General features: G+C 50.4%; 11 protein-coding genes across 12 annotated transcripts; 5 read left to right on the top strand and 6 right to left on the bottom strand.

The window, feature by feature from the left end:
- Nucleotides 1-1,624: 1,624 nt before the first annotated feature.
- TrAtP1_009492 (uncharacterized protein) lies at nucleotides 1,625-3,356 on the top strand (the record flags this gene model as incomplete). Its single annotated transcript, XM_014091397.2, has 2 exons — nucleotides 1,625-1,627; nucleotides 1,698-3,356. 2 exons carry the CDS (start codon nucleotides 1,625-1,627, stop codon nucleotides 3,354-3,356), a joined length of 1,662 nt encoding a protein of 553 aa, XP_013946872.2.
- Nucleotides 3,357-3,632: 276 nt separating this feature from the next.
- On the bottom strand, nucleotides 3,633-6,635 carry TrAtP1_009491 (uncharacterized protein; the record flags this gene model as incomplete). The annotated part of the gene is made up of 3 exons (XM_014091398.2): nucleotides 3,633-3,661; nucleotides 4,046-5,747; nucleotides 6,609-6,635. 3 exons carry the CDS (start codon nucleotides 6,633-6,635, stop codon nucleotides 3,633-3,635), a joined length of 1,758 nt encoding a protein of 585 aa, XP_013946873.2.
- A 283-nt stretch (nucleotides 6,636-6,918) lies between these two features.
- Nucleotides 6,919-8,055, bottom strand: TrAtP1_009490 (uncharacterized protein). The gene has a single exon (XM_066114312.1). The coding sequence runs from the start codon at nucleotides 7,875-7,877 to the stop codon at nucleotides 7,308-7,310; it is 570 nt and encodes a 189-aa protein (XP_065970406.1). The 5' UTR covers nucleotides 7,878-8,055; the 3' UTR covers nucleotides 6,919-7,307.
- An 84-nt stretch (nucleotides 8,056-8,139) lies between these two features.
- On the bottom strand, nucleotides 8,140-9,418 carry TrAtP1_009489 (60S ribosomal protein eL34). The gene is made up of 3 exons (XM_014091400.2): nucleotides 9,233-9,418; nucleotides 9,001-9,124; nucleotides 8,140-8,706 (listed from the first exon to the last, which is right to left on the bottom strand). Exons 1-3 carry the CDS (start codon nucleotides 9,268-9,270, stop codon nucleotides 8,518-8,520), a joined length of 351 nt encoding a protein of 116 aa, XP_013946875.2. The 5' UTR covers nucleotides 9,271-9,418; the 3' UTR covers nucleotides 8,140-8,517.
- Nucleotides 9,419-10,266: 848 nt separating this feature from the next.
- Nucleotides 10,267-10,765, bottom strand: TrAtP1_009488 (uncharacterized protein; the record flags this gene model as incomplete). The annotated part of the gene is made up of 3 exons (XM_014091401.2): nucleotides 10,267-10,466; nucleotides 10,528-10,591; nucleotides 10,655-10,765. 3 exons carry the CDS (start codon nucleotides 10,763-10,765, stop codon nucleotides 10,267-10,269), a joined length of 375 nt encoding a protein of 124 aa, XP_013946876.1.
- Nucleotides 10,766-12,881: 2,116 nt separating this feature from the next.
- TrAtP1_009487 (uncharacterized protein) lies at nucleotides 12,882-13,505 on the top strand (the record flags this gene model as incomplete). The annotated part of the gene is made up of 1 exon (XM_014091402.2): nucleotides 12,882-13,505. One exon carries the CDS (start codon nucleotides 12,882-12,884, stop codon nucleotides 13,503-13,505), a length of 624 nt encoding a protein of 207 aa, XP_013946877.1.
- Nucleotides 13,506-15,391: 1,886 nt separating this feature from the next.
- Nucleotides 15,392-16,418, bottom strand: TrAtP1_009486 (uncharacterized protein). Its single transcript, XM_014091404.2, has 2 exons — nucleotides 16,368-16,418; nucleotides 15,392-16,317 (listed from the first exon to the last, which is right to left on the bottom strand). The coding sequence occupies exons 1-2, from the start codon at nucleotides 16,388-16,390 to the stop codon at nucleotides 15,543-15,545; spliced, it is 798 nt and encodes a 265-aa protein (XP_013946879.2). The 5' UTR covers nucleotides 16,391-16,418; the 3' UTR covers nucleotides 15,392-15,542.
- A 3,802-nt stretch (nucleotides 16,419-20,220) lies between these two features.
- On the top strand, nucleotides 20,221-22,293 carry TrAtP1_009485 (uncharacterized protein). 2 transcript variants are annotated; one of them, XM_014091405.2, is made up of 4 exons: nucleotides 20,221-20,530; nucleotides 20,653-21,168; nucleotides 21,242-21,388; nucleotides 21,455-22,293. In XM_014091405.2, the coding sequence occupies exons 1-4, from the start codon at nucleotides 20,474-20,476 to the stop codon at nucleotides 22,217-22,219; spliced, it is 1,485 nt and encodes a 494-aa protein (XP_013946880.2). In that variant the 5' UTR covers nucleotides 20,221-20,473; the 3' UTR covers nucleotides 22,220-22,293. The 2 variants fall into 2 exon arrangements, with proteins under 2 accessions (XP_013946880.2, XP_065970405.1); XM_066114311.1 differs by having other exon boundaries at nucleotides 20,221-21,168.
- A 587-nt stretch (nucleotides 22,294-22,880) lies between these two features.
- On the top strand, nucleotides 22,881-24,231 carry TrAtP1_009484 (uncharacterized protein; the record flags this gene model as incomplete). The annotated part of the gene is made up of 4 exons (XM_014091406.2): nucleotides 22,881-23,140; nucleotides 23,200-23,224; nucleotides 23,277-23,508; nucleotides 23,558-24,231. 4 exons carry the CDS (start codon nucleotides 22,881-22,883, stop codon nucleotides 24,229-24,231), a joined length of 1,191 nt encoding a protein of 396 aa, XP_013946881.2.
- A 387-nt stretch (nucleotides 24,232-24,618) lies between these two features.
- TrAtP1_009483 (uncharacterized protein) lies at nucleotides 24,619-24,813 on the top strand (the record flags this gene model as incomplete). Its single annotated transcript, XM_066114310.1, has 1 exon — nucleotides 24,619-24,813. The coding sequence occupies one exon, from the start codon at nucleotides 24,619-24,621 to the stop codon at nucleotides 24,811-24,813; it is 195 nt and encodes a 64-aa protein (XP_065970404.1).
- Nucleotides 24,814-24,946: 133 nt separating this feature from the next.
- Nucleotides 24,947-26,588, bottom strand: TrAtP1_009482 (uncharacterized protein; the record flags this gene model as incomplete). The annotated part of the gene is made up of 3 exons (XM_014091407.2): nucleotides 24,947-25,821; nucleotides 25,890-25,970; nucleotides 26,027-26,588. The coding sequence occupies 3 exons, from the start codon at nucleotides 26,586-26,588 to the stop codon at nucleotides 24,947-24,949; spliced, it is 1,518 nt and encodes a 505-aa protein (XP_013946882.2).
- Nucleotides 26,589-27,558: the final 970 nt, after the last annotated feature.

Raw genomic sequence — 27,558 nt, 5'->3', positions numbered from 1 at the left:
TGTAAGTGCACATTGTCAACGCTGGAAGCTTTTGAGGCCAAATCGGTGCCTTGTTCGTAGTCTGTTGTCTTTAATATGGCTGCTGGTGGCTTCAAGCTCTCAGTCTCTGTCTCGGTCTCTGTCCATGGCATTTATATAATATAATGCTTCACGTAGGGCATGAGCCGGACGATTGCACCACGAACCGTGCTATTGCCTGCAAACTCGACATCAGCCAGCACATAAAACACCCGACAGTCGGGCTTATTCTCGATGTAACCGCAAAAACGGTGAATACCACCGCGGGTTTGCCTATCATGCTGCAGTCGAATGCTCCAAACACGGCCAAGATGAAAAAATATGTATAGGCTCTATAGTTTGATCATCGTTTGTGGCATCCATTTGTGAGCACAGATACAGCTGTCAGATGATGAAAGCGCCCTTCAACCAGGCCAAGGCGTAACATTTGCTCGTAAAAAGTCGATGCCAGGCCAGAGAAGGCTATTGAACAAATGCGTCTCTCTTCTCACAGGCTGTCGCACGCGGCTTGTTTTTGTCTCCTTCTTCCCGCAGAACGCCACACAGGGCGCCTTGGCATCTTGTACAGGCCTCTGATATGGCATGTTTGCACTACTCGGTTGCTCTGAAGGCGCGGGAAATAAGCAGAGCCAGAGTGGCAGGTAACACTTGTACGCCATCAGGGAAGATGTCATTGGGGGAGCGGATATAGATAAAGAAACGCTGGCAGTGAATCAGAGACGATGCTTGATGTCGTGTATGCATGATTAATGCGGCCCTGAAGGCGGCAGACAGGAAATAGGAGATGACTAAAGCGAGTAGGTGATGGAGGCTTCTTATCGATACATGTGACCAGAACGCTGCTCCATCACTCAACTCTGTCCAATATCCAATCTTCCTATGCAAGTTCACCAACATGCTCACGATTCTGCAAAAGGCGTCTCTCTCGCATCATCCGCGTCCAGCTTGCCTCCACCCAGCATGACGGCGTAGCATCGACAATCTCCACCAGCTCCGGATTCCGGCCTCCCCGCAATATGCGCCGTCGACATGCCATTCTAAGCACTGTGAGATCTGATCGGACCGTCGCTCACCAGCCAACCAAGAGAGACGAACTTTGCTCTATGCTGCTTTATTCTCAGCGTACCGATTGTCATCGATCCTGTCAGCGTCAATGTCTCGCTGATTTGGGCTCAAGATTTGCCGTCATCGTCATTTCAATTCCCTTAGTTGATGCCTCCTCTTCAGTCACCTGCGGCACCGCCACCAACAACCGCATCACGGGACGACCTGCTCCTGTCTTAGACCGCTGCGGAGAATATTCCTCGACAGTCTCCCTGATATTACTGGCTATGATGCAACTCCCGACGCAACAGGCACGCGACCACCGACTGTCTTGGGTCAGCGGCAGCGCCCCACCGCACCGATCTAGGGCCTAGATGCAACTTTATAGGGCTTACGGCCGCTAGCTACCCGCTACAGCGGTGGCCTGTGACGCAGGAGGCACGCTCTTATCTTGGCAGCCTTGTGACTCTAAACTTGATCGCATCACCGCTTCTGCTCAGGCCCAGCAACCAGAGCAGAGCAGAGCAGAGCAGCTCAGAGCAGTGCAGCAGAGCCGGACAGAATGGTAGGCATCAGAGACTCAACTCTTCTTTTCAACTCCATCTTCAATTCCAGGAGCTAACATGAGCAAAAAGTCGTCCGAGCGCAGTCCTCTCCTATCCAGCGGCGGCGAGTCCAGCGAGACTCCCCCGCAAAAGACGGGCGTTCGCTCCTCACGCGTCCGCGAGATCATCTTCTTCGTCTGGGGCCTCGTTGCCACGGCCGCCTTCATCGTCGCTGCCGTCTGGATCCAGCATGCCTCGCAAACCCATCACAACGACAACCAGGTCGCTGCCAAGCGCAACCTGGTCTTCATGGTCTCGGACGGCATGGGACCAGCCTCTCTCGCCTTGACTCGAGGCTACCGACAGCACATCTACAACCTCCCCGCAAACGACACCCTCACCTTGGACAAGCACTTTTGGGGTACCAGCCGCACGCGCTCCACCAACTCCTTGGTGACCGACAGCGCTGCCGGCGCAACCGCCTTCTCCTGCGGCCTCAAGAGCTACAACGGCGCCATCTCGGTCCTCCCCGACTCCCAGCCATGCGGATCCGTCATGGAGGCGGCAAAGAGGGCGGGATACACAACCGGACTCGTCGTCACGACCGACATCACAGATGCCACGCCCGCCTGCTTCGCCAGCCACGTCCTGAGGCGAGAAATGCAAGACTCCATCGCGCTTCAAGAGGTGGGAGAGGGCGTTCTAGGCCGCTCTGTCGATCTTATGCTCGGTGGTGGTCGCTGCCATTTTCTTCCCAACACCACAGAGGGCGGGTGCCGTGCAGATGACATTGATGTCACACGCTTGGCTCAGGAGAAGCACGGCTGGAACTACGCCAACGATCGCCAAGGCTTCGATGCCCTCGACGGCGGCAACAAGGTCAACCTTCCCTTCCTCGGCCTCTTTGCTGAGAGAGACGTGCCCTTTGAAATCGACAGACAGAAGCAAAACGACGTGTACCCCAGCCTGAGCGAGATGGCCACTGCCGCCCTGCGGGCCCTCGAAAAGGCAACCAAGGACTCCGACAAGGGCTTCTTCCTCATGATTGAGGGAAGCCGTGTCGACCACGCCGGCCACAACAACGACCCTGCCGCCCAGGTCCGCGAGGTGCTCGAATATGACAAGACCTTCAAGGCTGTCATTGACTTCATCGCCAACAGCGAGACCGAGACCGTCCTCGTGTCTACCAGTGACCACGAAACCGGCGGTCTCGCCACGGCCATTCAGGAACCCGGCCATTTGCCAGTGTACAACTGGTACCCCCGCGCTCTTGCCAGCGCTTCTTCATCAACCGAATTCCTCGCCGCCAAGCTTCGTGTCCACGCAGCAGCCTCGTCATCCTCCAAAGCCGACCTCAAGAAGTGGATCAACGCGGAGCTCGTCGTCCCTGGCCTCGGCATCTCCAACGCCTCTGACGACGAACTCTCAGCCCTGGCAGACCACGCCGAAGCCTCCCTCGAGATCTTCTCCGCCATGATTTCTCTCCGCGCTCACATCGGCTGGAGCACTCACGGCCATACCGCTGTGGACGTCAACATTTATTCTTCTGGCGGCCCTGGTGCGGATAAGATCCGTGGCAACGTCGAGAACACGGACGTGGGTCGCTACCTGCGCCATTACTTGGACGTTGATGTCGAGGATATCACCAAGGAGCTGAGGGAGAAGACGGCGAAGCTTGCGGTAGATATGCAGGCTGGGGAGATGAGCATTGACGTACCATACCATGCATTGGAGGTGGTGGAAGCGTAAGAATGCGATTCCTTAGAGTAGATGTTTTTTTCGGTTTTGTTTTTACATGTTGAGACGATGTTGATTATTTAGAGACGGGCATATCATATTTGTTCATTTAGATTGCGATTTCGCAACTGGCATAGCAATCGGTATTAGTACACAGACACAGACAGAGTTTTGTTATTTTCGCTGCTTTCAAGTATCTTTTAGATGGAATATCAGAGAAAGAAAGAGTGCGATTTGTTTTACTTTTCTTAATATATATGGCTATGAATACAAACACACCAAAGGATATCATATCTCCACCATAATCCGCTCAACGCCTAGAAAAAAAGAAAATGTCATTAAAAGCCAGTTTTTGCCCTTTCTTGTTGAAAGTAGAATATTCCATCAATGCCATGTCATGTCGTCTTTTTTGCCCGTAAGTGCCTATACCAGTGTCCATCTAAAACCCATCCTATATTCCTCCTAGCCCGAGAAAGGGGTTAAACCCAGTTCAAAAAAAAAATTAGAAAAAGAAAGAGAGAGGGGTTTAATTCTCAACAGGCCTCTCCTCAAGATCATATCGCATATACAACTTATCCAAGAAATGCGAGTGCCGTATCCCGTTTGGTCTCGCCGTCTTAAACGCCTCAATGGCATCTGCCAGCGCAAAGCCGCATTTTTCAACAAGATAGCAGACGACAAAGTATCCTGAGCGATTGTACCCGTAATGGCAGTGCACGCCCACGACGCATTGCTCGGGCCCGGACCAGCCTTCTGCTGCGGCGCGCTCGCGCTGAGCCTCGCGGATGGAATCGACCAGCTTGATGAACTGGTCGACGGTTTCGGCCTCGGGGGGGGGATCTTGGACACGGTAGGGAACTTGTGGTAGTGGATGCCGCGCCGCTCCAGGCCGCGCGGGTCGTAGACGGGCTGGTCCTTGGAAATGTCAATCACGTCTTTGATGGCGTGGCCCCAGTTGTCGGCGAAGACGGCCGGGCAGTGCACGTCGTCGGCCTCGCGGAGCGTCTTGGTGACGCGGAAGACGGGGTTGTTGCTGGGCCCGATGGGCTCGGAGACGGGCTTGACGCCCTGCCACTTGAGGAGGTTCTTGACGTCCCATTTGCCCTCGCGCGAGAGGTGCTGCAGCTGCCAGGCGAGCGACAGGCGCTGGGTGATGTGGTCGGTGAGGAAGTCGGACACGAGGCCGGCGAGGGCGCGGACCGTGCGTGGGGAGTAGAGCAGCGTGTGGTTTGCTGCTGCGCCGGTGAGGATGATGGATCGTACGGCTCGTAGGGGGTGTTGTGACTGAGGAGGCAGGTCTGGCGGATACTCGACGGGGGTGGAGGGGCCGTTGGCATCGCTGTCTTCGGCGTCTTCGGCGGACAGGCTGTTGATATTGTCATTGGCATCGGTATCAAGCTGTGTTGAGCCGTTAACCGACGCGGGCGAGTCCAGCTCCGACACGATTGGAATCTGAGCCTCATCATGAGCCATGGAATCGTCCAGTGAGTGAAAGGCCTTGACAATCTTGTCCACCTCCTTTGGCGGCGTGACGTTATCCTTTTCGCCGCCAATCAGAAAGACGGGGATATTCAAGCCCGCCCAAGCCTCGGGACCAGGAATGCCGCCAACGGGCTTCCCGTCCTCGAATCGAGCCGGCAAGGCGCCGTATGCCATGCGCCTCCATACCGGCGTTAGACTCTGGCGATTGTATCGGTGCTGCATGAGCTTGAGCTCGGCCGGCGCGCCCTCTCCCACGAAGCGCGCAACGCTGGCGCTGTTTGGCCCTCCTCTGCCATCCCACATACGCCACAGGTTGAAGACCCAGCCGGGGATCCAAAACAGCCGCTTGACCAGCTTTGCTTTGGATTCCTCCATCGGGCCAGACACGGGGCAGATGGCAACCAGGCCGACAACGTGCTTGGCGAGAGACGTCTTGTGCGGCAGCTTGGGGTTCGCCAGGCCCGCCGACAAAATGGTGCCCATGCTATGCGCAATCAAGACCACGCCCTGGCCGTGCTCCTTGTCGCGATGGTCCTCAATCACCACCTCCAGCAGCTCCATCAGCGCCGCCGAAGTATACGCCTCCCATTGCGTCGGCGCAAACCTGGACCGCCCGCCACCAGGCCAGTCAATGGCCAGGCACGGCGCCAGGTCAACCAGGCTCCTCAGCAGCGGGTGGAACTGCGCAACCGAGCCGCCCAGCCCCGGGACGCACACCAGCAGCGGCAGCGGCGCGGGCTTCTTGGGCAGCTGGTCGGCCTTGACGTGCTGGCGGAAGAAGACGCGGATCTCGGGGTACTCGAAGCGGCTGGTCTTGTAAGACTTGAGCTGGGAATGATCGCGAAGCAGCGCTGGGTCGGTGGCGTGGGCGTCTGTGGCGAGAGACGACTCCGGCGCCGAAGCTGAGCTGCCTTGCGCGGTCTTTGCCATTGCCGCGATTGGGTGCTCGCGTTCCAATTGGTGTTTTTTTTTTTTTTGCTTCTTCTTGAGTTTGGTCGGGGTATTCGCGATGGTGACGTCGTGTGTCGCTGCTAATGATTATTCGACCTCCACAAGCCAAAAACAGGACACGATTTGTTCTAGAACAAAGGTAAATTCAATGCCAGGAACCGCGCTCCACCTGTTTATACCGCAGTGCGCAATCGCTTAAACAAAGAAGAAAAACAAAAAACAAAGAATCCGAGCGCGGACCGCAAAAGTCGCTGCCAAACAAACCGGGACGAGAAGCTCGCCTATAACGGGCAAACCAACGGAACAAAAAGGGCCGTGTGAAACAGAAAATGCTCCCGCTCAGTAAAGAAATCGGATGACGCAGCTGCAGGTCTGGATAAAATCCTCGGGTATTGTAGAGTGGTTTAATTCGAATTGAGAAGTTGAAAAAAGAAAAAGAACCTTGATAGGCTTTCTTCTCGAAGAGAAAAAAAACAGGGTGAGTCACGCAAAATCCGCTTTAAGGCAAAGATTTACACGACAAAAATGAAGAGAAAAGGGCAGTCCCAAGTCGCCAAGCAATTGACTGGCGAAGATAACGCATTGCCGTAGAAGAAGGGAAACAAAGAAAGAAATGCCCACGCTGTTGGAGGATTTTCCTAACTCTGCTTCGCCTATTTGCCAAGGACGGGTTTGGAATGGGGAAAAAATAAAGCAAGGCGGATTTGGGGGATTTGCGTTAGTGGCCAACCAATTGTCACGGGCTCTGGAGGGAGCTTGCTATTGCGCGGGGGATCGATTTTCAGTGAGGCGACGCTAAGAGGATTGGCCTTGTTTGGGCTGGCGGCTTACCCTGAAACTATGGCAAAATACTCGCATGTGATTGCGAATTGCACCGGAGATTGCAGTTGGTTTACGTATTGTGGGAATGAATTGATCTTATTAGATGCTTGGATGTTTTAAAAAATTATACTGAGAGCTGGATGTGCAGAACGTTAGTATAGTGGCATTGTCAAATGTACTTTAAGACAGCACAGCTAAGAGTCGCAGAATTGCATAAAGAGTCTCGATTGTTGTACGCTTGTCCCAACCTATAAACCTCTCATTGAAAAGAGGTTTCGCATTCATCTATAATGAAATACAAGAGGTCAAGGGCGGCAGCCATGGAAAAGAAATATATTCCATCAGGCACTCAGGGAGTTACAAACATAGCCTCATTACTTATAGCTGCTAGTAATACACAAGCCAAAGACCAAAGCCAGTCCATCATATATATACAGCCATCATATCGTACAGCCAGTCCAAACTTGACAAAATAAAGCATCAAGGAGGAACACCCACGCCCTCCTCCCACCCAATGGGTATCAAAGCCGCCGCCACCTCCGACACGCCTCGCTCCGTCGCCAGCAGATTGAACTGCGCCGCCGCGTTCCTCGTATCCAGCATCTCGACCCTCATGCCCAGCTCCGAGATGTGCTGCCGAGTCTGCGGACTCAGTGGCAAGTTGTGTTTGCCCACACCGATAATCAGGAGGTCTATGCATTCAAATCGTTAGCCCCTCTGTCCCGTACTCGATATAGATGGATAGCTCTGATGGATGTATACAATCCTCAAGCAAAAGAGAAACATACCAGGTCGAGGCCACAGCATATCAAACAACCCAAACGCCTCCCGCGGCAGCTCAAACTGCCCCTTGCCATTCACCAGCCTCTTCTCCCCAATCACCTCCCACGGCCGCCACGCAAACGCCTCCCCGCTGACCAGCAGCGCGCCGTCGCCCCCCTCGATCGTGATGCCGCTGTTGAGCCCGAAGCCGTCGTGCATGCACACGTCTACCGACGTCGACGGCACGGGCACGCTGCCTAGCACATCGAGCTCGTTGAAGCTGGTGGGCGGCGGCGACTCGGGCGGGCCGTCGCTGCGGCTGCGGCTCTTGAAGAGGCTGGAGGATGTGTGGAGGGATTTTCGGGAGGTTTGGAGGTATTGGGTTGTTGTATGCGATGCGAAGCTGAAGCTGGCTGCTGGTCGTGGAGAAAAGTGTGTAGCTATTTGGGTATTGGAGCTGCGTGCGCATATGCGGCTGGCGCGGAGGCCGTTCTGGAGTCGTAATGATGCGCGCATTGTTGCTGTTGGGTGTGTAGGAAAATGCAATATCTCGTTTCAGGGTGCGGTAGCCATTGGTGTTGTGGAGAGAAGCTTGGCTTGTGAACTGTGGTGGTTGTGAAGCTCAGGTTTTTTTTTTCCTAGCTATCGCGGGGCGGATTGATATTGATTTGGCTTGCGTGAACGTCATGGTGACTTGCCGTGTTTACTACGAGATTTTTGCGCTGAAGTAATGCAACTTGGATAGACTGTCATGTTTACTAATTTGGGCAATTTCAGTCATTGTTGAATTTGTCTGGATTTTTGCATCGAAGCCAGTTGACAATTGGGCGAGTTCTCGAAAAAATCAAATCTTCTCTTTGGCCACATAAATTCACCGAGCAATTCAAAAGTACCAACTTGATGTTCGTTTCCATTCAGATCACCAAGCGGGCAAGCAGTCCTAAAGACAGCAGCAGACCGGCCATGGGTTCGGCTCGGCCGTAATGTATCATGCAGTCCGATATTTTTGCCCTAATGAACACCATAGCAATGAACCAAACCCCCCCAAAAGAGTTCCTTGCCATTCCCGCGCACACAGAAAGACAAATTCCAGCAAGTCGAAATGGGCTTGTTTTATCTCTTTTCTTCCCAAGATTCTAAAAAAAAAGGAGTTTGTTTATTTCTTCTTCTGGCTAGCCTCCTGCTCCTTCATGACCTTCTTGACAATCTTCTGCTCCTCGATCAGGAAAGCGCGGACGATTCTGTCGCGGACACAGTTACCGCATCGGGAACCGCCGTAGGCTCGCTGGACGGTCTTCTGGGGCTTGGAGATCTGGGCGTACTCGCGGGGGCGGAGAGCGGGGATCTATATGGTGACATGTCAGCTGCTGGTCTCTTTCGTGGTTGTGGTTGAGATGTTTCGGTCGAGAGGTGAGAGGGTGAGCGTCAGAGCGAGCGTGAGGCGAAAGCGATAGAGAAGATTCGGGGCCGTCATTCGCTATTTCGTCGGCGTTTGGGCGTTTGTTTCGTCGACGTGAAGAGTTTTTCTCATGATCGTAGCCTCGAATCTCGTCGTCGCATCACTTGTCGCCCATGCTCATCCCTCCCCCCTCCATCGCCATCTCTCTCGGTTACAAAATTCGTTAAGGCCACTACTTACACCAGAGAGCTTGGAGCCGCAGTCACCGCACTTGGGGACGGTTCCGCGCTTCTTGATGTGCAGAACTCGGAGGTCACCACCGGGAGTCTTGATGACTCGAGTCCGGTTGGAGCGGGTGTTGTAGCTGCAAAAGATTTTGACAGTCAGTCACTTTGTTCCGCACGACAGCGCGCCGACAATAATTCGAGCGGTAATTCGCAGATAACTGATGGACATGATCGCAAAAACTCACCCGTTACGGCGGCGGTAGGTGACTCGGTGGGACGCCATTGTTGCTGGTGGTGCTCGGTGGTTGTTCTGAGTATCTCACCAAGGGAAGAGGAATTTCGAGATTTGGGCAAATTTTGTGTGGGCGGAACGGCAAGATTGTGCCCGCTAAGCTGGCGAATCAGAATGCCGCTAGCAGGCTGTGACGACCCCGCTTGGAGGGCACGTGATCGCGGGCTTCGAGTTTTTGCAACTTTAGCTTGGAATTCTGGCGGCGCCAACGCCCATATGTTGTCTGGCAGTCTTGAGTTTTAATTGCTTGATGCATGGTATTCTGGAGCATCCAACATATGGACTATGAGCTTAGCGCGGACTGGGTTTGATATCGCGAATCTCATGGTTCGTGGTGTTTTGGCCAGTGCAGATTTGACTCGAGCCATGCCTTGTGAATTGTGTCTAGATAGCCTTTGTAACCATTTGGAAGATGATTGAAATAAATTGGCATTCAGCTTCATAACAGTTTCGCAAATACTCAGAGAATTGCGGTTTCTTGCAACGGTGCACCAATTATATGGAGTAATAACCCACTATTCGTCACTATTGCCTCCCAGAGCTACCCTATGGAGGATCAGGTCAATACTGAATTGCTTGCTGTCCAACAAAACTCTCACCCGAACAAAGAATAGAATGATGTAATGGCTTTCTCATGCTAGTGAATCTCGTTGGGGTTTTTTTTTCTACAAGTTATTCGAGGTTTACAATCAAGTTACGTTGTGCATAATGAAAGAATGTATGTTGGTTGAAGCATCATTATAGCTACTTAGTAATTTACTGTGATATTTGGGCATGGGGACCATCCAACTAATACCAAAAGAGAATCCATCATCATTCTTGCATTTCCCAGGGCCTGGCCATAATTCAAGCGCGTGAGCTGGCTCCCAAAAACGAAAGAAAGTACAGGTTTCGCCTCGGCGCCTCTACTCCAAAACACCATTGTCGAACATAAAAACACCCCTTTCGCAAGAAACGTGGAAAACAAACTGTGAATCAAGAAAGCGTTCAATCCTTATCCATGACGAACCAGTCTGGATAATCCTTGTGTTTCCAAGGCACGATGCCCAGAGGGTTGGCCTCCTTGCTTTTATCAGCACGGTCAAACACAGCTTTGCTTGTGTCATCCTTCATCAACTCGGCAAACTCCTTGACGGATGCCTGCGCATCATTGACTGACTTCATGAAGGCTGCGTACATGATGTCTGCTAGATTGGGCTTTAGTATTTGTAACTAAATTACATGCACGGCGAAAGGATCATGTCTTACGCGATGGGTGCTTCTGCACCAGAGGCTCCAGCATCTTGGGGATGGTGTTCCTCAGCAGGCGCTCCTATGTTGAGATGCGCGGTTAGCCTCGCCCAACGTCAGTATCTCTCTGGGCCGGGCAACTTGCCTTGATGTGTAAGAGCTTGAGCCGCTTCATGGCCAGATTGATGGCCTTTTCCTCGGCGGCAATCTGGCTGGCAACATCCCCGTCGGGAGCCGCAGCCGGCTTGTTCTCCATCGGTCGAGATATAAAGGCAAAGCGAGCGAGAGTTTAGAGTGTAGCGAACAGCGAGCAGCGCCCCGAGGCTGTCAAGGCCGGACGACCTGGAATCTGGCGAGGCGTATCCGAGCGTATCGTTTCAAAGAAAGCTGCTCCCCCACGCAGATATGAGCGCTGATCTGAGCGAGCGAGGGCGATTCTAGAAGGGTTGGTTGGGGATTTGGTGATGAGCAGCCGCGCGTGGATTAGTGGGTTGACGCAACGACAGGGGACGAGGCGTATCTGGTACGTACCCCCGTTGCCACGCAAGTTGGCCTTGGCGCCAAAGTGTCTGGCTGGCGGTACTTGGGCGGTACTTGGGCTCCGTACCGGCCACCACCATGAAACGCGGCATCCTGGGCCGGACCAGTGTTTACTGAACGCCGTGCTCAATACGGGGAATGGCAGACAGAGGGTGCAGTAAGATTGCAGCTCTGCGCATACCTAGCACGAAGATGACACTGTTGCTGGTATATTATCGCTATCAACTCTTCTAAAGTGCTGTATTATTCCTGCTAAATATTCCTACATCACACTGATACCTGTAGTTGACCCAATTACGTACTGTTGGCTGTGGCACCCCCGAGTTGAGGCCTCCTTGCGTCGACTTCCGAAGGGCTGCATTCTGGTCGTTATACCACAGGCCTATTCACGTGCAATGGAGCTTCTTCCGGAAAGCTTGAAACGGCCCCTGCTTATCCCTGTCCCTGCTGGTTCCATGTTTTGCTCTCAAAAAACGGATGAGATGGCAATACGATATGAATGATGATCCATGCCCGAGCATTGCCAAGTTTAGCCACCAGAAAGATGCATAGGTAGGTTGCAGGTAGTGAGACGTCTATTAAGGGAGAAGGAATTCTGAGTGGCTGATCTCGGCTGCCACACAACCCAAGACTGCAGCAAGGAGATTTCAAGAGGTCCTGCATTTCCCAGCGTCAATAGCAGATGCAAGCTATTCCTCCAGGCCCCATTGGCCTAGCCTGCAGTGATAGTGCCTGAGATGCCGCCCCGGCAGGGACATGGATGGAATCGGAACATGAAGCGTTAGCACTAAGACCGTGTCTTACTCCCGCAGTCCCGTACTCTGTACGAGATAGAGTTGGGGCCGCTTGGGAATTGACAGGTACGGAGTACCTCGGTAAGCCGGCAGCGGTGCTGCTAAAGCGAGTTGTCCCATCTGCATATGCACGCACCTCCAGAAGTGTGATGGATGGGGCCACACGCTGCGATGCTGCTGCAGTAGCAGCGACTGGATGCTTAAGAAGAGAACCACGAGCATAGACCTTGATTCGTGAGAGACATGTCTTGATTGTTTTCACCTGTAGTCACCCAAAAGAAGAAAAGAAGACGCCAGTCATCATCAACCGTCCCGGAGTCCGCAACAACAGCTGACAGAGAATACGTAATCGGCACGGCGCCAGGCCCTGTCAGCGCCCTCTCCCGGCTGCAAAGGCGAGGGGGTGGCAGCGAATTTGCCCAGCTGCGGCATCGAGGTCCGGAGCAAGAGAAAAGGGCGACATGCCGATGACATGCCCGTTTCTCACCTGTCGTTGCTTTTTGTGCTCGCACTCGCAGCAGCCAACAAGGTGTTCGGACCTCGCAGCGCCTGCAGCTAGACGGTTGTAGCACTCTCTAGCAGCAGCGCTAGCGCCTGCATCCCCTAACAGCGGGCTGACAGCAGGTATAAGTTGCGGCGCAGTGCCCTGTACGGGCTGCCCTTTTCCTCGCACCTACACTGTACTCCATCTCCCGCCGCTGCCCGAATCTTACTGGCCCGCGTCGCTCGGACCGGATCAACGCCAAACCTTGAAACTCGAAGCTGCCGACAGTGCGGATTGGAAAAATCCTCACAGCCCTCTCTGCTCTGCATTCCTGCAAACCAAAGCCATCGATACAAACAAGCATCGCAGCCCGCCCCAACGCGACACCCACCGCCAAGCGCTCTTCGTCTCTGCAACCGATTCCAGCCTCAGGGAGCATCTCGCCGCTCACTGAGTTCCATCCGCGCGCAATCCCGCCCAACTAAACTAAACCCGCTCCCCTCGTCCAAAGGCCCGCGCCTTTCGCGTTCGCCACCGTGGCTCAACTCATCGCGATGCCGAATACCCCCCCGCCGGCGCTGCTGCCCCCGCCAGAGGGCATCTTCCGGACCTTTGACGACCTGATGGCGTCGGTGCAGCGCGTGGCCAAGGACCAGGGCTACGGCATCGTCAAGCTCCGCGCCTCCAACTATCGCGACGGCAAGCCCACCCGCTACGACCTCGTCTGCGACCGCGGCGGCGTCAAGTACAACAGCACCGCCAAGAAGCGCAACCCGTCCACGCGCAAGATCGACTGTCCCTTCCGCGCAAAGGCCGTCTGCGAGGTCCAGCTGGGAAACCAATGGCGCTTCGCCCTGCAGGAACCGAGACACAACCACGAGCCGCGCGTCCCCTCCGGCACCCCCGGCCAGGAGAATGCTCCCTTGGCAACCTCGATCCGGTCCTTCACTAACAAGCTGGACCGTCTGAGCCACGACATGGCCCAGGGCCTGATGCGTATCGAGCAGCGCCTCGACAACATTGAGAAGCGCATGGAGAACATCGAGGCCCGCGCCGGCAGCTACGAGCCTCGCTTCCAGGCGATAGAACAGCGGCTGCAAGGCATGGAAGGCCCTCGCATGGACGGCATGGGCATGGACGATGTCGAATCGCGCCTGTTGGCCTCTACCGTCATGTAGCAAGCGATGTCCTCGGATTATCCATCGCCTCCCCGACGCTGAGGCGAGGTGATGGGTATGACGTGGAGCACGACAGGTGGCTTTCATCACAAGAAGTGAAACCAAAAAAAGACAAAAAGCAAAAACAACAAAAAATACGACTCAGCCAAATCACCCTCGTCTTTTTCTTTTTCCTTTTTTTTTAATGGGTTCATGTGCAATTCTCCTAATCTTTTGCACACTGAAAATGAAAAATCGCGGGAAAACGACCGCGCATGACTATGGGTTTATTATCAGCGCCTCTCACGACCCGGTCTCGGTATTGTTCTTCGAGGAGAACAGCCCCATGATGACGGAAAAACAGAAAGAGGGGACAGAGTTTGCCTCACGGGTGCGGGTCGCTACAAACAAATCACTGGATGGTTTTTGATGGAAATTTTCGGGGTTTACGGTGGTCCACAAAGGGTGTGATGAACGAATGGCGTTCCGGTCGGATCTTTAGTCTTATGATCTGTTTCTTTTCTATTTCTTCTCTTTGAACCTTTGTCGTATATCCTCGTGATTTACGACGTGCCTGGTTGTCTTCTTCTCCGCTGCTGCTATCGGTTCTCTTTTCCCCCGATGTTGTCTGTATTTCTCCCTAACCCCTTTTTATGTACTGGTTTTCTTTTTTAAAGATTGTTGCTACGCTCAGGGCGGCGCGCAAATGGAATTGCTAGGGAAGGGAAAGGGACAACGAGGGGAAAGGTCGGGCGGAAATCAAATATTTTCTCTTTTTAACTTGTTGTTCGGATGACGCTTTGGTTGTGCTTGTTTTTAACGTTTGCTCACCTACTCTGGAGTGAGGAGACAGAGAGACTTTTGCGCAAATGCAGAGAGATGCAGCAAGGAAACAACAGCACGTGCGCAAAGAAAACAACAGATTTCCTAGGGAAATATCTCATTCTATATGAATCCTTGCAGTTTTTTTTCTTCCTTCTTTGATGGCAAGATTTGATCGGTGGTGTCCTCGCTCCATCGTTTATGTTGCCATTGTTTCCATAATTCTAACGAACGAGTAATATCTTATGATAGTCTGTGAAGATACCCAAAAAAAACCATTTCAAGCTCAACCCTCAATCTTTTCCCTCAGATTTTGCCTTTTCCTTGTTCCCTATTCTTTTCGCTTTTTTTCTATTTTGATCCCAATCCGTATATGAGGCTGAACTGGCCTTGGTCTCGAGTATATGAAGTCGTCCCATGGCTGATCCTTTGCTAACCACCGATTGGCCCATCCGTCTGCATGCAGCTGCGTCGCTTAAGTTGAAAGGATTCTCACCGTTTTTTTTGTAAAAAGGGCCCCCAAGTAACGCAGGGGACCTTGTGAGCACGTTTCTTTTCTTTTTCTTTTCTTTTGTGATTACACGCTAGTTGAGTTGAGATGCGGAGGAGCAAGAGAAACTGCGTGACACGGCAGTGCTTTGGTATACTTGGAATCAATTTGGGGGCCAACAAGGGATTTAGTGCTATGCACATGCTTTCTTTTTTTATAGGGGCTCTTCTCTCTGAGGTATACAAAACACCAAGTCTTATTGCCATTTTGCGCACGGAGCATGTCGTATGGTTCTCTTTTGCAGTAGTCTCGAGCTTGACTCCTCTCTTATTTGGTGTCTCCTTTTTACTGAGATTGTGTCCAATGATGTTTGAGCAAATGTGTGCGAGAAGTATGCGAGGCCGTGCTGCAGCCTTTACACCAGTCTGTGCTTTCTTGTCGTAACTCTAGTTCGAACTAGAGCAGGTTGTTGGCTAACGACGTTTGGTGATTAATGTGGCTGAGATGTAGTGTATACCTGGGTACATGAAGTACTCCGTAGCAAGAATTGAGATATAAGAAGTGACTTTTGGTATCAAAAGGAGTAAACAAAATCCAGCAAAGAGATATTTATATTTCCCTGTCGTAATCGATAGAATAAGGTTGCTATTAATAACATTGCCGCTTGCTATATATCGTTCGTCGTTGCGGCTTGCCATTTTCAACTCTGCCCGATGGAGATATTCTGAAGCTATCAGACCCGACTTTTAATCAAGCCGATCAAGCATGGCCGTAATGAGCTGTACAGACAAATCGGGCGACGTGCTCGCAATATCTCTAAACTCAGCGTCCTTCCATAAATCCTCCACTCTGCATGCGGCGTATAAACAGACGAGCGATCTCAATCTATCACCTTGTTCCTTTTTATCAACAGTGTGTTCAAAAGTGTATCGTACAAGTTGAGTTATATCGTTGTAGCTCTCGACACGAACAGTGAATGATGTCAAAATCTGGCGCAACTTTCCGAGCGCCAAGACCTGCAAAGGCTCGATTCCGTGGTAATCCGCAAAGACATACATTTGTGCATGACCGAGAAAAACACCCGTATAGTCATAATGAGAAGATGGCTCTGAGATAGGAGCAGCGGCTGGCGAGAGTAATGGGTAAAGAGCCTGGAATTTGTCCCATAACAACCTTTTCCTATTCAGGGTGACATGTCCAGCCACTCCGAATCCTCTCGCCTTTTTGCTAGAATCGTTGGACGGATACGTGCTTGTCATTTGAGTGGAAGCTATTCCTACTGCCTCACGCTTACTAGGCGTCGCTCCGTCGTAGTCTCCAGTGTATACGTATTGGCTAAAACGGATAAAAGCTTCCTCATCGACGTCTTTCCATACAACGCGCCGCTCTATGGACTCTTTCATCCCTCCTTTGATGAGTGCATTCAAAGCTGCGGATTGGCTTGCGACAAGGGCAGAATGGATTGTGTGCTCTTTCTCATCTGGACCGACAACAAAGTTGAAGGGAGGCGAAGAAGTAATGCTAAATATCTGGATCAGCGCTTGTTACATGATAAGAATGCTGCAACTGACTCTTTATATGGTATGGAAGCCATGTTGAACGACTGAGAGAGATGATGATGCGGATGCCTGCAGGTTTGAAGTCTGGATGCGGAGTACATATATATACTTAACAAGTGGGATCCTGGGCGGCCTACAATAGAGTGACGTCTATTCGATACGGACCGTTACACCGACTACACCCCACATGATGTTATAATTCAATGGATGGCTTCTATTGGTCTCATTCACTGATGGATGCCTTGAGTACTCAGTAACTATAACCATTTCAGCATTTCATATACAGCACTTCATATAACGCAAATCTATTGTTAGCGAATCGTATTGCCGAGCGCTTAATGAAACAAATATTTGCTTGAAAAGTGGCTTTCATTTGGGCTAACAGTGCTTGAGCGCCTACATGTACGCGCCATCAATGACAATTGAAAGCCTGCGACCGTCCTGCGGCCGGCTGTGGTTGGCTGTGAAATTACGACAGCATAGAACCCCACATTGACCATTTATAGTACATGGATGATAAATGAAGCTTATATGCCGTGACCTTTAGACTTCGTACTTACCTACCCAGGTATATCAAGGTCATATAGGTAGTCTGCTGCATGGATATGGTATAATGATTTGACGTCAAGATTAGCATGAATTGGTAGCGTGAATTTATACTTATTCTGTACAGATAGAAACTTTATACTCATCGAAGCTGGTCATGAAAGATAATGACTGATTCATGCGTGCTCTAAGCAATATCCCTCTGGATATCACTATGAGTGACCGAGTCTCTGCGGATGCTGTCTAGCTGTCATAAACTCCTCCTAAATCACAGTATTTTAGATTGCTTGTTAGAGATTGGCTTCTCGTCTGACTTTTCTTGGCTCTTGCACAAGCTGGGGTGATGGTACTGTATGACTTCTGAAACTCGGTTGGTAACATCTTTGGCCAACTAGAAAGAGATGTGGACTTTTTCCAGGCGTATTATTGTCATGTAATGAGATATAAGGTTATCTTTCCGCACATAGAGTGGGCATACAGTAAATTTTAGCTCGCAGGAGTCATCTAGGAGCGTCAAAGCGGCGGAGAGCTGTTATATGTTTGCCATACTCAGCGGTAATTACTTTGTCATGGCCTTACCTCGTCAAAACTCATAGATCTAGAGCAGATGGTATCGTGGCCCCTTTCATCTAAGGAGCTACTGCCTGAGCCAATCCATGACGGTGCTAGAGTTAACTCGACGGAAACTAGTCAGTCCACCAATCAAGAAAGATCATTCATCTGTTATATAAGTCATACTCGTTAATTGAAAAGATAGAAACAATGCTATAAGCATCGTTGCATGGAACAATGTTCAAAGGGCCTTCATATATGATGGGCTTTTGTCAATCACAGACGGTAGAAGCGAGAGTGACTAAGCCGTTCGTTGCGAATGCATCTGGGATGTTTACACTGCGCTATTTCAATACTTCCATGTTTAGTATCGATATGATTCATCGCTCGCTCGTATACGAAGCGTTGTACTTTCCTAGCATCCTGAATACCGAAGTCGGCTCTTGATCAAGGTTTGTGACAGACCAAATCCGCTGGCTTCTTCATCCTCCCAAGGTCATTGCAGTGTTGTCTAACTCAGCCTCTACTAATTGTCAATTCATTCAAGAAACAAAAACGCTTGATGCTATATCTTTTCTACTGGAGTCATTTGGGAGTCTTGGTTTCCCTGGCGTTTTATGGAAAGGTCAGCGCTAGGAAGCTTCTGAGCGATGGACTGACACTCAATTCCAGCGTTGGGAAATAACTACGAAAATAGAGGAGTGAACACGGAGCCTGGAATTTTCCAGGAGGTAGCTTAGCTCTTTCCTCAGCGACAATACAATATATTCAGCCATAAGGAGGACCAATTGTAACTTCTAGGATTCTCATTACAACTCCTGATGGTAATGAGGCCTGTGTCCCCTTCTGCCGGACCATGAGCTACCAGCCCTTCCTCTTGTGCCCCCCCAGAAATGGTGTCTAGTTCTGACTTTGCCCCGTTTCAGCTCCAAATCTGGATCAAAATGAAACACGTTTCCCAAACTGTCCCCCACAGCGCTGCCTGATAAGAGTGAAGCTTTCGCCATCTCCACCACTCCATAGAGGCTTTTCGAGTGGCAACAGATGACATTAGCCAATGGTGAAGAACTTGCTCTGCCAATGTTCAAGCACTGTAGCGCTTAAACGGCTACTAGCCTAGGTGCCATTGGACTCCTGTGACTTCGAATCCGGGGGATATACAGGTTGAGCTACCAGTGATTGCCTGTGCGGCCTGTCCGCAGCCACCACCGGTGAATAGCTGCAAAGTTGCTACTTGCGAATTCGCGTCCAATGATAAACTTCCCGCAGACTCGCTGAACTCTACGCAGGAGTTTTGTTGGTCAATCTGTATAAAGTTATCGGCTGTTCCTTGACAACCGCCCTGCGAGAAAATTGAAAGAGTTGCTGTTTGTTGGCGCTTCTCGAGGGGCCCTGCAGCGGCAAGGATGGCAAGCTGGCTTAGAGCCATGTAGATTTTTGCGTAACTTTTGGCAAGCATTGTGTTTGATAGGAATGTGAGAAATAGTATGGTAGATTGCTGAAGTTGAGTAATAATTGTAGTCTTCATGGGGCGTTGAACTCAATTTTCGGCTTGAGAGCACTGGTGAGTTCACTCAATATATATGCAATCTACCTCACGATCGACATAATTCAGTATTCACTGGTGTAAACAAAAAAAGAAACACAACGACAACTCTAGATCTGCTACTGCCTTTTCAAGTAACAAGAATCATTAGTGCTGATCTCATGACTGATCAGCGCAAGCGATCGAGGGGGCCTGGAGCGATCATAACGAAGTTGAGAAATGATCCGCCTTAATCATGTTTGCTTACAGGTCTATTTTTAACGAGGAAAATTTATTATTCGTGGTGTTTTGTTTCATGCGCTTTCAACTCTCACGAAAGACTTTTAGTGCTGATTTGATGAATGGCAGAGCGCAAGCTATGACGCTTATCAAGTCATTTTCGCAAGCAGATCAAATGCACATCTGGAGAAATTATTTACCTTGTTATATATATGTGTTGTTCTGAATCATTGGATTTCTTACAAGAAGAGGATTATTCCTGGCCGGTCTTCTTTATATATCTAGTGCTAGCACACTTTTGTACGATGCGATGCATATCTAATTTTGGACCTTTTACGGCAAAAGTAATTGTGCATAGCTTTAGAAATATTGTTTCATGCTGCGACAGATCTTGTGCAACACCATGAGATACAGTGCTATAGCAGTAATATGGCTGTGGGCAACTAGTAAACATAGGCAATAGGTAGATTTCATTTAGAGGAAGAATCCAGGCCCAGCGGGGTAAACTCTCGTCAATCAAAATGACACAGCTTATGAGCTTTGTTGATTGTTGGAAGATGGATATAGTTTGTAAGTTTTATCGAGCTGTTTGGCAGTTTTGAGGACATGTATATCCATTCTGTTGATGGCTTCCAAATACCGTTACCAACGTTAGCACGGTAAGTGCTGAGACTGAGTTTGAAAGGACAGATCTTGGTGAGAGATGACAATATAAACAAAGTCAAGATATATACAATGGCCGTTCACATGTAGGATGGTATAGAACAATCCATCTGTCTGTGATCTCATATGGAGTCTTGTAGCTCTGGCTTAGACGAGGAACTACCGCATCAGCCACAGGGATCTCGCCTTGTCCCAATCTGGTTGAGCGCCGCGCCGCAGCCGATGAAGCTGTGGCTGTCTGGACCAATGAATGCCTCGCATTGAGCCAATTGAGCGGAGACTGACAGAACTGTAGCACTTTGACCGAGACTCCCCCTGACATCATCGCGAATCCTTCGACTCAGCCTCACAAGAAGCCTGGACGAGCTGGTCTGGCATTTCTTCTTCCCTCGCCTCGATTCTGTATGCGGCATGTCTATTTCCAACCATCACATCGGAGGGTGAAGCCAATGAAAGTAAACCAATCAGGCCATCATAGCCTAAATCCATTGGACACAAACCACACGCACAACAGCTGGAACGGCGTCATCCTCCAACTATAGACTGAGCCCCATTGCCAGTTTAGGCAACACGCAGCGCTCAATCGGCCACCATGCCGGGAGTGCCCAGCTATCGCGGGTGCGATGCGTGCAGGAAGCAGAAGAAAAAGGTTCGTTTCTAGTGCTGTTCTCAAAATGGAAATGCGAGGTTTCTGTCGTGTCTACCATGCAGCAGCTCCATGATTGGATGTGAGATTAATTATATCAATGGCACTAAACATGACACGTCCAGTGCGACATGGCCACGCCCGCCTGCTCTCGGTGCACGCGCCTGAAGATTGCGTGTGTGGGCTGTGGCCAGCTGCGATACAAGTTCAAAGATCAGACGGATCTGCAAGCAGTGAGATCGTCCAAGAAAGCCCGGAGCAGAGCATCGCTCTCGTTGGAGACGGAGAGTGACAGCCCAGGCTCCATCGTCAGCATTGCGTCCAGCAGAGACTCTGCTCGGTCTGGCGCTTTTGTTTCTCTGTTGGACATTACCGATCCCAGCTACGATCTTCGCTGCTACGGCCCATGGTTCAAGGATCTGCCCAGGCGTATGGGCACCAATGAAGCTCTGGATGCAGCGGTAGAGGCCATGGTAGGATTCTACCCACACCTGCGAAGGCGTGAGCAGACATGCTTGTCTCGGGGCTCTGTGGTCAAGTATGTAAATGCGTTGCAGGCTCTTAGAAATTGCTTGAACGATCCACAGAAAGCAAGTAGACCAGAGACGCTGTGTGCCGTATATATCCTGTTGATTTGCCAAGTAAGTAAACTGCACTAAACCCGGCAATATCCCGCATCTGCGCTGGCTAATCATGTTCCTTTCAATTGTACAGGGATGGACAGGAAGAGATAATGACCAAAAAGTCAGTCATGGGGAAGGGCTTGCATACTTGCTTGAAGCGATGGAGTCTGGGCAGGAGTCTGGGCAATCTTCAGACCAGTTCCAAGACACCATTCGCCTCACCCTCTACGTCCCTGTTGTAAGTCCTAGTGGCCTTGGAAAGTACGCTTATCCAAACTTTTACTTACTATATATGTTGAACCAGATTTTGGAAGCCATATTCAACCCGAGGATACGGCTGAGCTCTTGGTTCTCGCGACTTAAGGACCGCGCTTTTGGTCCACCAGCTCCCATTACTCACGGCGCTCGAAGATTTATGAGCCTGCACATACAGAGTCTCGCTCGGATTCCAGACTTGCTACGTGAACCTGCCAAACATATTGATGACATTCTTACTTCATATCAGCGGATACGAATCGAAATTCCACTGCTGAAAGGCTCTCTGGAGCTCACTGATGCTCTCGTCTCCAAATCGCCCACGAGCGAGTCTATAAAGACTCGTATTCACTACCAGGCGTCATTTGGCCTCTTAGTGGCGTCTGCCCTGATATTCAACGCGTATCTGCGTGCCTTTGGGGCTGATGATGGGAACATGGTCGAAGAGGCGGACAACATGGCCAACGACGCCATCAAATTGGCTCACGATGCCTCGCAGTATCGGCCCCTCGGCGCCAGCTTTGCACCGCTGTGTCTCATCCCAGCGTGGACGGCCACTAATAACATTGAGATTCAGCAGAGAGTGGTGGAAGCACTGAGGGTATATCAAGACGACTTTTCGGCTGCCACAGGTAGAGGCTGGTACATCATGGCGTATTGGCTGAGAGGTGAGTTGGATCGCATTAGAAGCGGGCTGGGGCCGTCACCGATGGAGGATTATGGCGACCGGCAATGGGGTACGATAACGCTTGATGAAAAGGGCAGTATGGTGTGCGACGGCGGTGTAAGCGATTGGTTTTGTTGCTCGGAATGATGCTGTATAATGTTGGGTACTGGTTTATGATGATCGGATAGACATTACGAATAATGAACTTGATGCCAATGATCATATACTAGTGACTGATACCAAATTTCAAGTGTCCATATGTGATGGCTAAGCGACGTTCATTAAACTCTAAGAAAGCCACTCGGACGATTATAGCCAATAGCTGCTGGCACTGAGAAAAGTCGCCTGCAAAGGTTAAATCTCCCGATAAGAAATCTCCAAATCTGCCGAGGCTCCATCTACTTGAGCTAATTGCGTATTTCATTTACTTTTTTCCTGCAGTGTCGCGTCCTATTCATTGCCATCGGTCAAGTATATAGCACGACCGCTGCTTCCGATACCTACCAGATTGCTCAACACCAACAGCCTGCTTTTCATCTGACAATTAAAGCTTAAATTCAAGATTAAACCAGTCTTTTTTGTTTATTTCTCAATTTACGCAGTCAATTATCTAGATGCTGCAAGTCGCTGACGTGTGACAAGCTCAAAGAGGCGGAGCACCAGTGGGGTCCTGCAGCATCACCTCAGCTGTTGGCCAAAGTTAAACCAGCAGCTTTTTTTAACCAATTCATCTAAAGTCTCATCTCAGATTCCTCAGTATAACTCAATTCATTTTCTCTTATTAAAAAAAGAGACACTTCCATCAAAAATGGTCCCTCGGTCTCGAGCCTGGTTCTGTCCGTGCTCGTGCATGGGCGGCTCGTCAGACGGTGAACAAGAGCATCACCAACCACCAACTGCTGAGCGGCCTCCCGTGGACGCCAGCAATGGCTACCAGACGCGCCCTCATCCTGTTTCTCGCGGCTATATGAACGGCGTGTATTATCCCAGCTGGCTGGTGTATAAAGACAAGACGCCTGCGACTCTTGACGTTGCTAATATTACGCACATCTTCTATGCCTTTGTTGGGTAAGCCCGCCTTGGAAGCCTCATATATAGCTCGAATTGACGGCTAATATCATGTACAGTGTCAATGAAGACGGTTCGCTTCGCGTATGGTATAGTCCATACCCTTTGCTGAGCCAAGTAGCTAATATCCAGGTAGTGGATCGATGAGCACGCCGACTTAGTCAAGGATGTCGATGGCGAGAAAGGCGCTCTGCATGCCCTCGCCAAACTCAAGCGCCAGAACCCTCATCTCAAGACGATTGTATCTATTGGAGGAGGTGCCGATAGCAAACAGTTTTGCACGCTGGCTGCCAGCCACAACGGGCGACAGACGCTTGCAAAGCAGGTTCGCCATCTCTGTGACCGCCATAAACTCGATGGCGTTGACAGTACGCTGTATCAATCCGTTATGAGGAGCTTTTACTGACATGGAAGTAGTTGACTGGGAACATCCCAAGAACACACAAGAGGGTCACGACTATGTGAAGCTTCTCCAAGAGTGCCGCAAAGTCCTTCCTGAGAATACACATCTTCTCACCACCGCTCTTCCCGTTGGCCAATATATCCTCAAGCACATCGATCTCCGAGCAGTGTCTCGTCTAGTTGACTACATCAATCTCATGGCATACGACTTCACCGGTTCCTGGACAAGCGTCTGCGGCAACCAAGCACAGCTCCACTCCCCTCGAGGCGGCCTCCAGTCTTCATACCCAGAACTCGGCGTATGCGCCACAGACGGCGTCGAATATATCTTGTCCAAGGGCTTCCCGAGTAGGAAACTTGTCTTTGGCGTTCCTGCTTACGCGAGATATTTCCCCGTCGCCGAGGGACCTGGCTGCTCTACCGAAGGCGCAGGGGAAATGGACTACTACGAGATGCCGGATGAATGGGTTGATAATGCCGTGGTTGAAGAGACATCCGTGGCAGCCTGGTACGTAGATGCAAATAGTGGGAAAGGGTACATTACGTTTGATGTTCCGAAGACTGTTCATATGAAGGCCAAATATGTGGCTCACAAGAACCTCGGGGGGCTGTTCTACTGGACGGGCACTGGTGACAAGCCTGGAAGGCTGAGCTTGGTGGCTGCTGGAAAAAGAGGGCTCGACGAATGAAGTGAGCAAATTCAAGCTTTTATATACGCCGCGTGGTTCACTGCTAATAACATTGAGATGGCAGCACCTTCCATGTTCTAAAGCGAAGCAAAGTTTATGCTTTAGCTTTGCCGTAGCAACTAGAAAATGGATTTCCCTGGACAACAAACACTCTCCTCTTGGCTTTTATTTTCCACACCGCCATCCATGTTTTATTCTCATTCATCGAATATCAACAGCTTTATTTTCTCCTGATAGACTTACACTGCATTGCTATTTTTTGTAAGTTGCATCATCAGGCTAGATAGACCCGCGACACTGACGATACACCTCAGCAAGCAGATTTTCCCACTCACATCCCACAAGTCTTTCGCACAATCTGCGCCAAAGCCGCACAATTTCGCAATCATGGGCATGTTCTTCTCAAAGCCTGTTGAAGCGTCGGACGGCAACACGGTCAATGACGTTGATCGACCTGGAATCAATGCACGCAAGATTCGTCACCTGTTTTGGGCGGCTACGTTTGGGAGGTTCCACAAGTGGTTGAAAGAACCACCAAAACCAGTGAAATACGTTGATGATGGTCCATGTGGCACTAGTTGAGATGTTTGTCAAAGTACTGCTGTGTTATGATTGAGGGGTAAAGATGGAATGTGGAACATCGGGTTGGAACCTTTGAAAGGCAGAATGAATACAAGAAACAAACGCTAGCTCTCCTCAATAAGAAATGATTCTACTAAGAGTCCAGGCTTACATCTCCCATCATGGATGCAATATCGTCGTAATCATCTTGTGACCCTCGTACAGACCAGCTGTCGTCAAGCGTCATTCCGGCCGTCAATGTGTTGGAGTCATCTCCCTTCATACTTGGCGAAGCCTTCTTCCTCACAATATCAAAAGTATCCTTTCTCACTTGCTCCAGCACTCGATCCACCATTAGTTGTTTCTGCTCTTTGGCCGCCTCGCCTTGATACGGAAACACGTCAGGAATGCGCCAGCTGGGATAGAAATTGCCGTGACAAGGTCGGTGCTCGACATTTGATCGATGTTCGCGGAAGTAATGAACACATAGCTTACAAGTCGGCTTGCTGCTGCCAATGTACGCCCAGTCGTTGAAAAACTTCCCCGGAGCAACTTCTCCTGGTTTTAACAGCCAGTTGAGCAAGATGACTTCTGCATGCGCGGTGGGTTTAAAAGAATCTCTCTTAAACCCTTGTTGGATTCGAGCGTCGAGGTCAAACACCTGCAGAGCCTCTACAAATCTTTTAAAAATTTCAATGTTTTTGGTCTTGCGGGTCATGCGTCCGATGATCTCGTCGGCTCGCTGACTCTTTTGCCGGGCTGGCTTCACCATTGGACGGCTTGACGACAGAAAGTCCACGACCGGATCTTGGAAGAGGCTTGGCCACTCTCTCTTTGCGCGGAGCAGGAATTTGACGGACTGGAGGTAAGCCAAGATGCGGCTCATGGTGTGGAAGAACTTCGGCCAGCACTCCATGCTCGTGACGCCGAGCATTCGCTCTTCCATGGCGCGAGTCTTGATTGCTGCACCGGCTGGTGTTTTCTCCATTCGGACCAAAAGCTGGATCACTGTCTCTGATTGTCGAAGGTCTGGTCAAGTAGGGATTGTTAGCGGTTGCTTGCGCTGTTTTTCTTTTTTTTTATTAAGTAATGCTTACAGTCAACTACCAGATCATTCTCATGCGAGCCATTACTAGGACAAACCAGAATCTTCTTCAGCTCCTCTGCAATTAGGTCGTCTACATAATATTAGCCATCTCAATGCTCACAAAGTTTCTGGATCATTGAATAATACCATGTTCCAGATTAGTTGATTGGCAGCTTTCAAGGCAGTTGGCCGCCTGAGAGCGAAGATTGCGCAAATAGAAGGAGACCCGAGGGCGATTAAACCGCAGAATATGGTAAAGCAGCGAGCTCCTTGCATTATGCTGGTTCACTTCACCGTCGGGTGCCTGGTCTATCTTCTGGAGCAGAGCCTTGACATACGCAGCCGTGACTCCTAGTTCGCTGACAGTCTGCCGGTTGGCTGCGAAGACGAAGTGAGCTCTGGCGGGGTTGCGCTGGTCTTTGAGGACAACAAACGAAGTGACTGTATCGCCGCCTCTCTTCTTATCGCAGACGTGGCTGAGTTTATTGACAAAGGCGCAGAAGACTTGCTTCGAGTCTTCGATATTGATGATTGGCTCCGGGGAAGGCGGCTTGGCGGTGTGTTTGACTGCGTCGATAAGAGCCTCGTAGAGTATGATTGGTTCATAGAATTTATGAATGGCTCTGCTGGTTGATGGAACTGGATCCTCTGTGGTTATATCCAGGGGCAATGGGACGGAAAGTGAAGTAGTTGTCATGGTCTGAGACATGTTGTATGTAGATGTGTAAGACTTGTTGGTATAAGACAAGTGAATTATTGAAAAATAAGCGCTTGATTCTGAATCTTCTTCTTCTTGTTGCCAAGTACTATTTTGATTCTACGTAGAAAATTTGAGACATTTCTCATATCTTTATATTGTAATAGTTGCGATTTCAGCCTTCTAAGAATGCCTCTCCGTCAAACTCGTGGCCCTCCCGCATAACCCAAGCAGGTGTAACAAGCGCGCGTTGGGCAATAAGCGCCACTATTGAGCCTCCGACTCAGCCTATCGGGATGAGACGTGTCATGCGGGAGTTCTCCAAACAAGACAAGAGAACCACTATTGAGCCTCTAAATCAACCAATCCGGATGAGACGTGTCATGCGGGAGTTCTCCCGACAAAAAGAGGGCACCAATGCGACCACACTTCGGCGGGAGGCCTGAATACCCCTCCAAGCCCGGTCCAATCAGAGCTGCATCACACAATCACACGCGCTGAGGTGGCACGTCTCAGGTCGGCTACGTAGCTCAGCCTTGCTTTTTTGAACAAGCAGGGAATTGACTCATCGCGTGGGAATATGGACGCTGTACTGCAAGCGAGTGACGGGGCCGGCCAACGTCCCTTCTGTCTCGAAATAGAATCAGATAGAACCAGAGGGCGTCTGGGAGGTTTATAAATATCTCTATAACCCAGCTTGTGTTACTTTCTTTCTTCTCCTTTCTTCAATGTAGAGTCAGCCTGACAGGCTAGGCTGCCTTGACGTATTTTGGGCACTCAAGACTTGTTTGCATCAGCCTCTGATTCCAATACCGTCGACTTTCTATAAGATCTATAATCACAAGGTAAGCATGCTTTGAAATCTATCCCAAATTCAGCCGTATTTACCGATGCACCCCGGTACCATTAACGTAGCAACAGTACTGATGAAATGTGGCTTAGCATAGATACTAATATCAACTTCAACACTGCGTTTTAACTG

Source organism: Trichoderma atroviride, chromosome 5 (assembly GCF_020647795.1).
Source record: "Trichoderma atroviride chromosome 5, complete sequence".
Lineage (NCBI taxonomy): Eukaryota > Fungi > Ascomycota > Sordariomycetes > Hypocreales > Hypocreaceae > Trichoderma > Trichoderma atroviride.
This window is presented reverse-complemented; position numbering and strand designations above follow the sequence as displayed.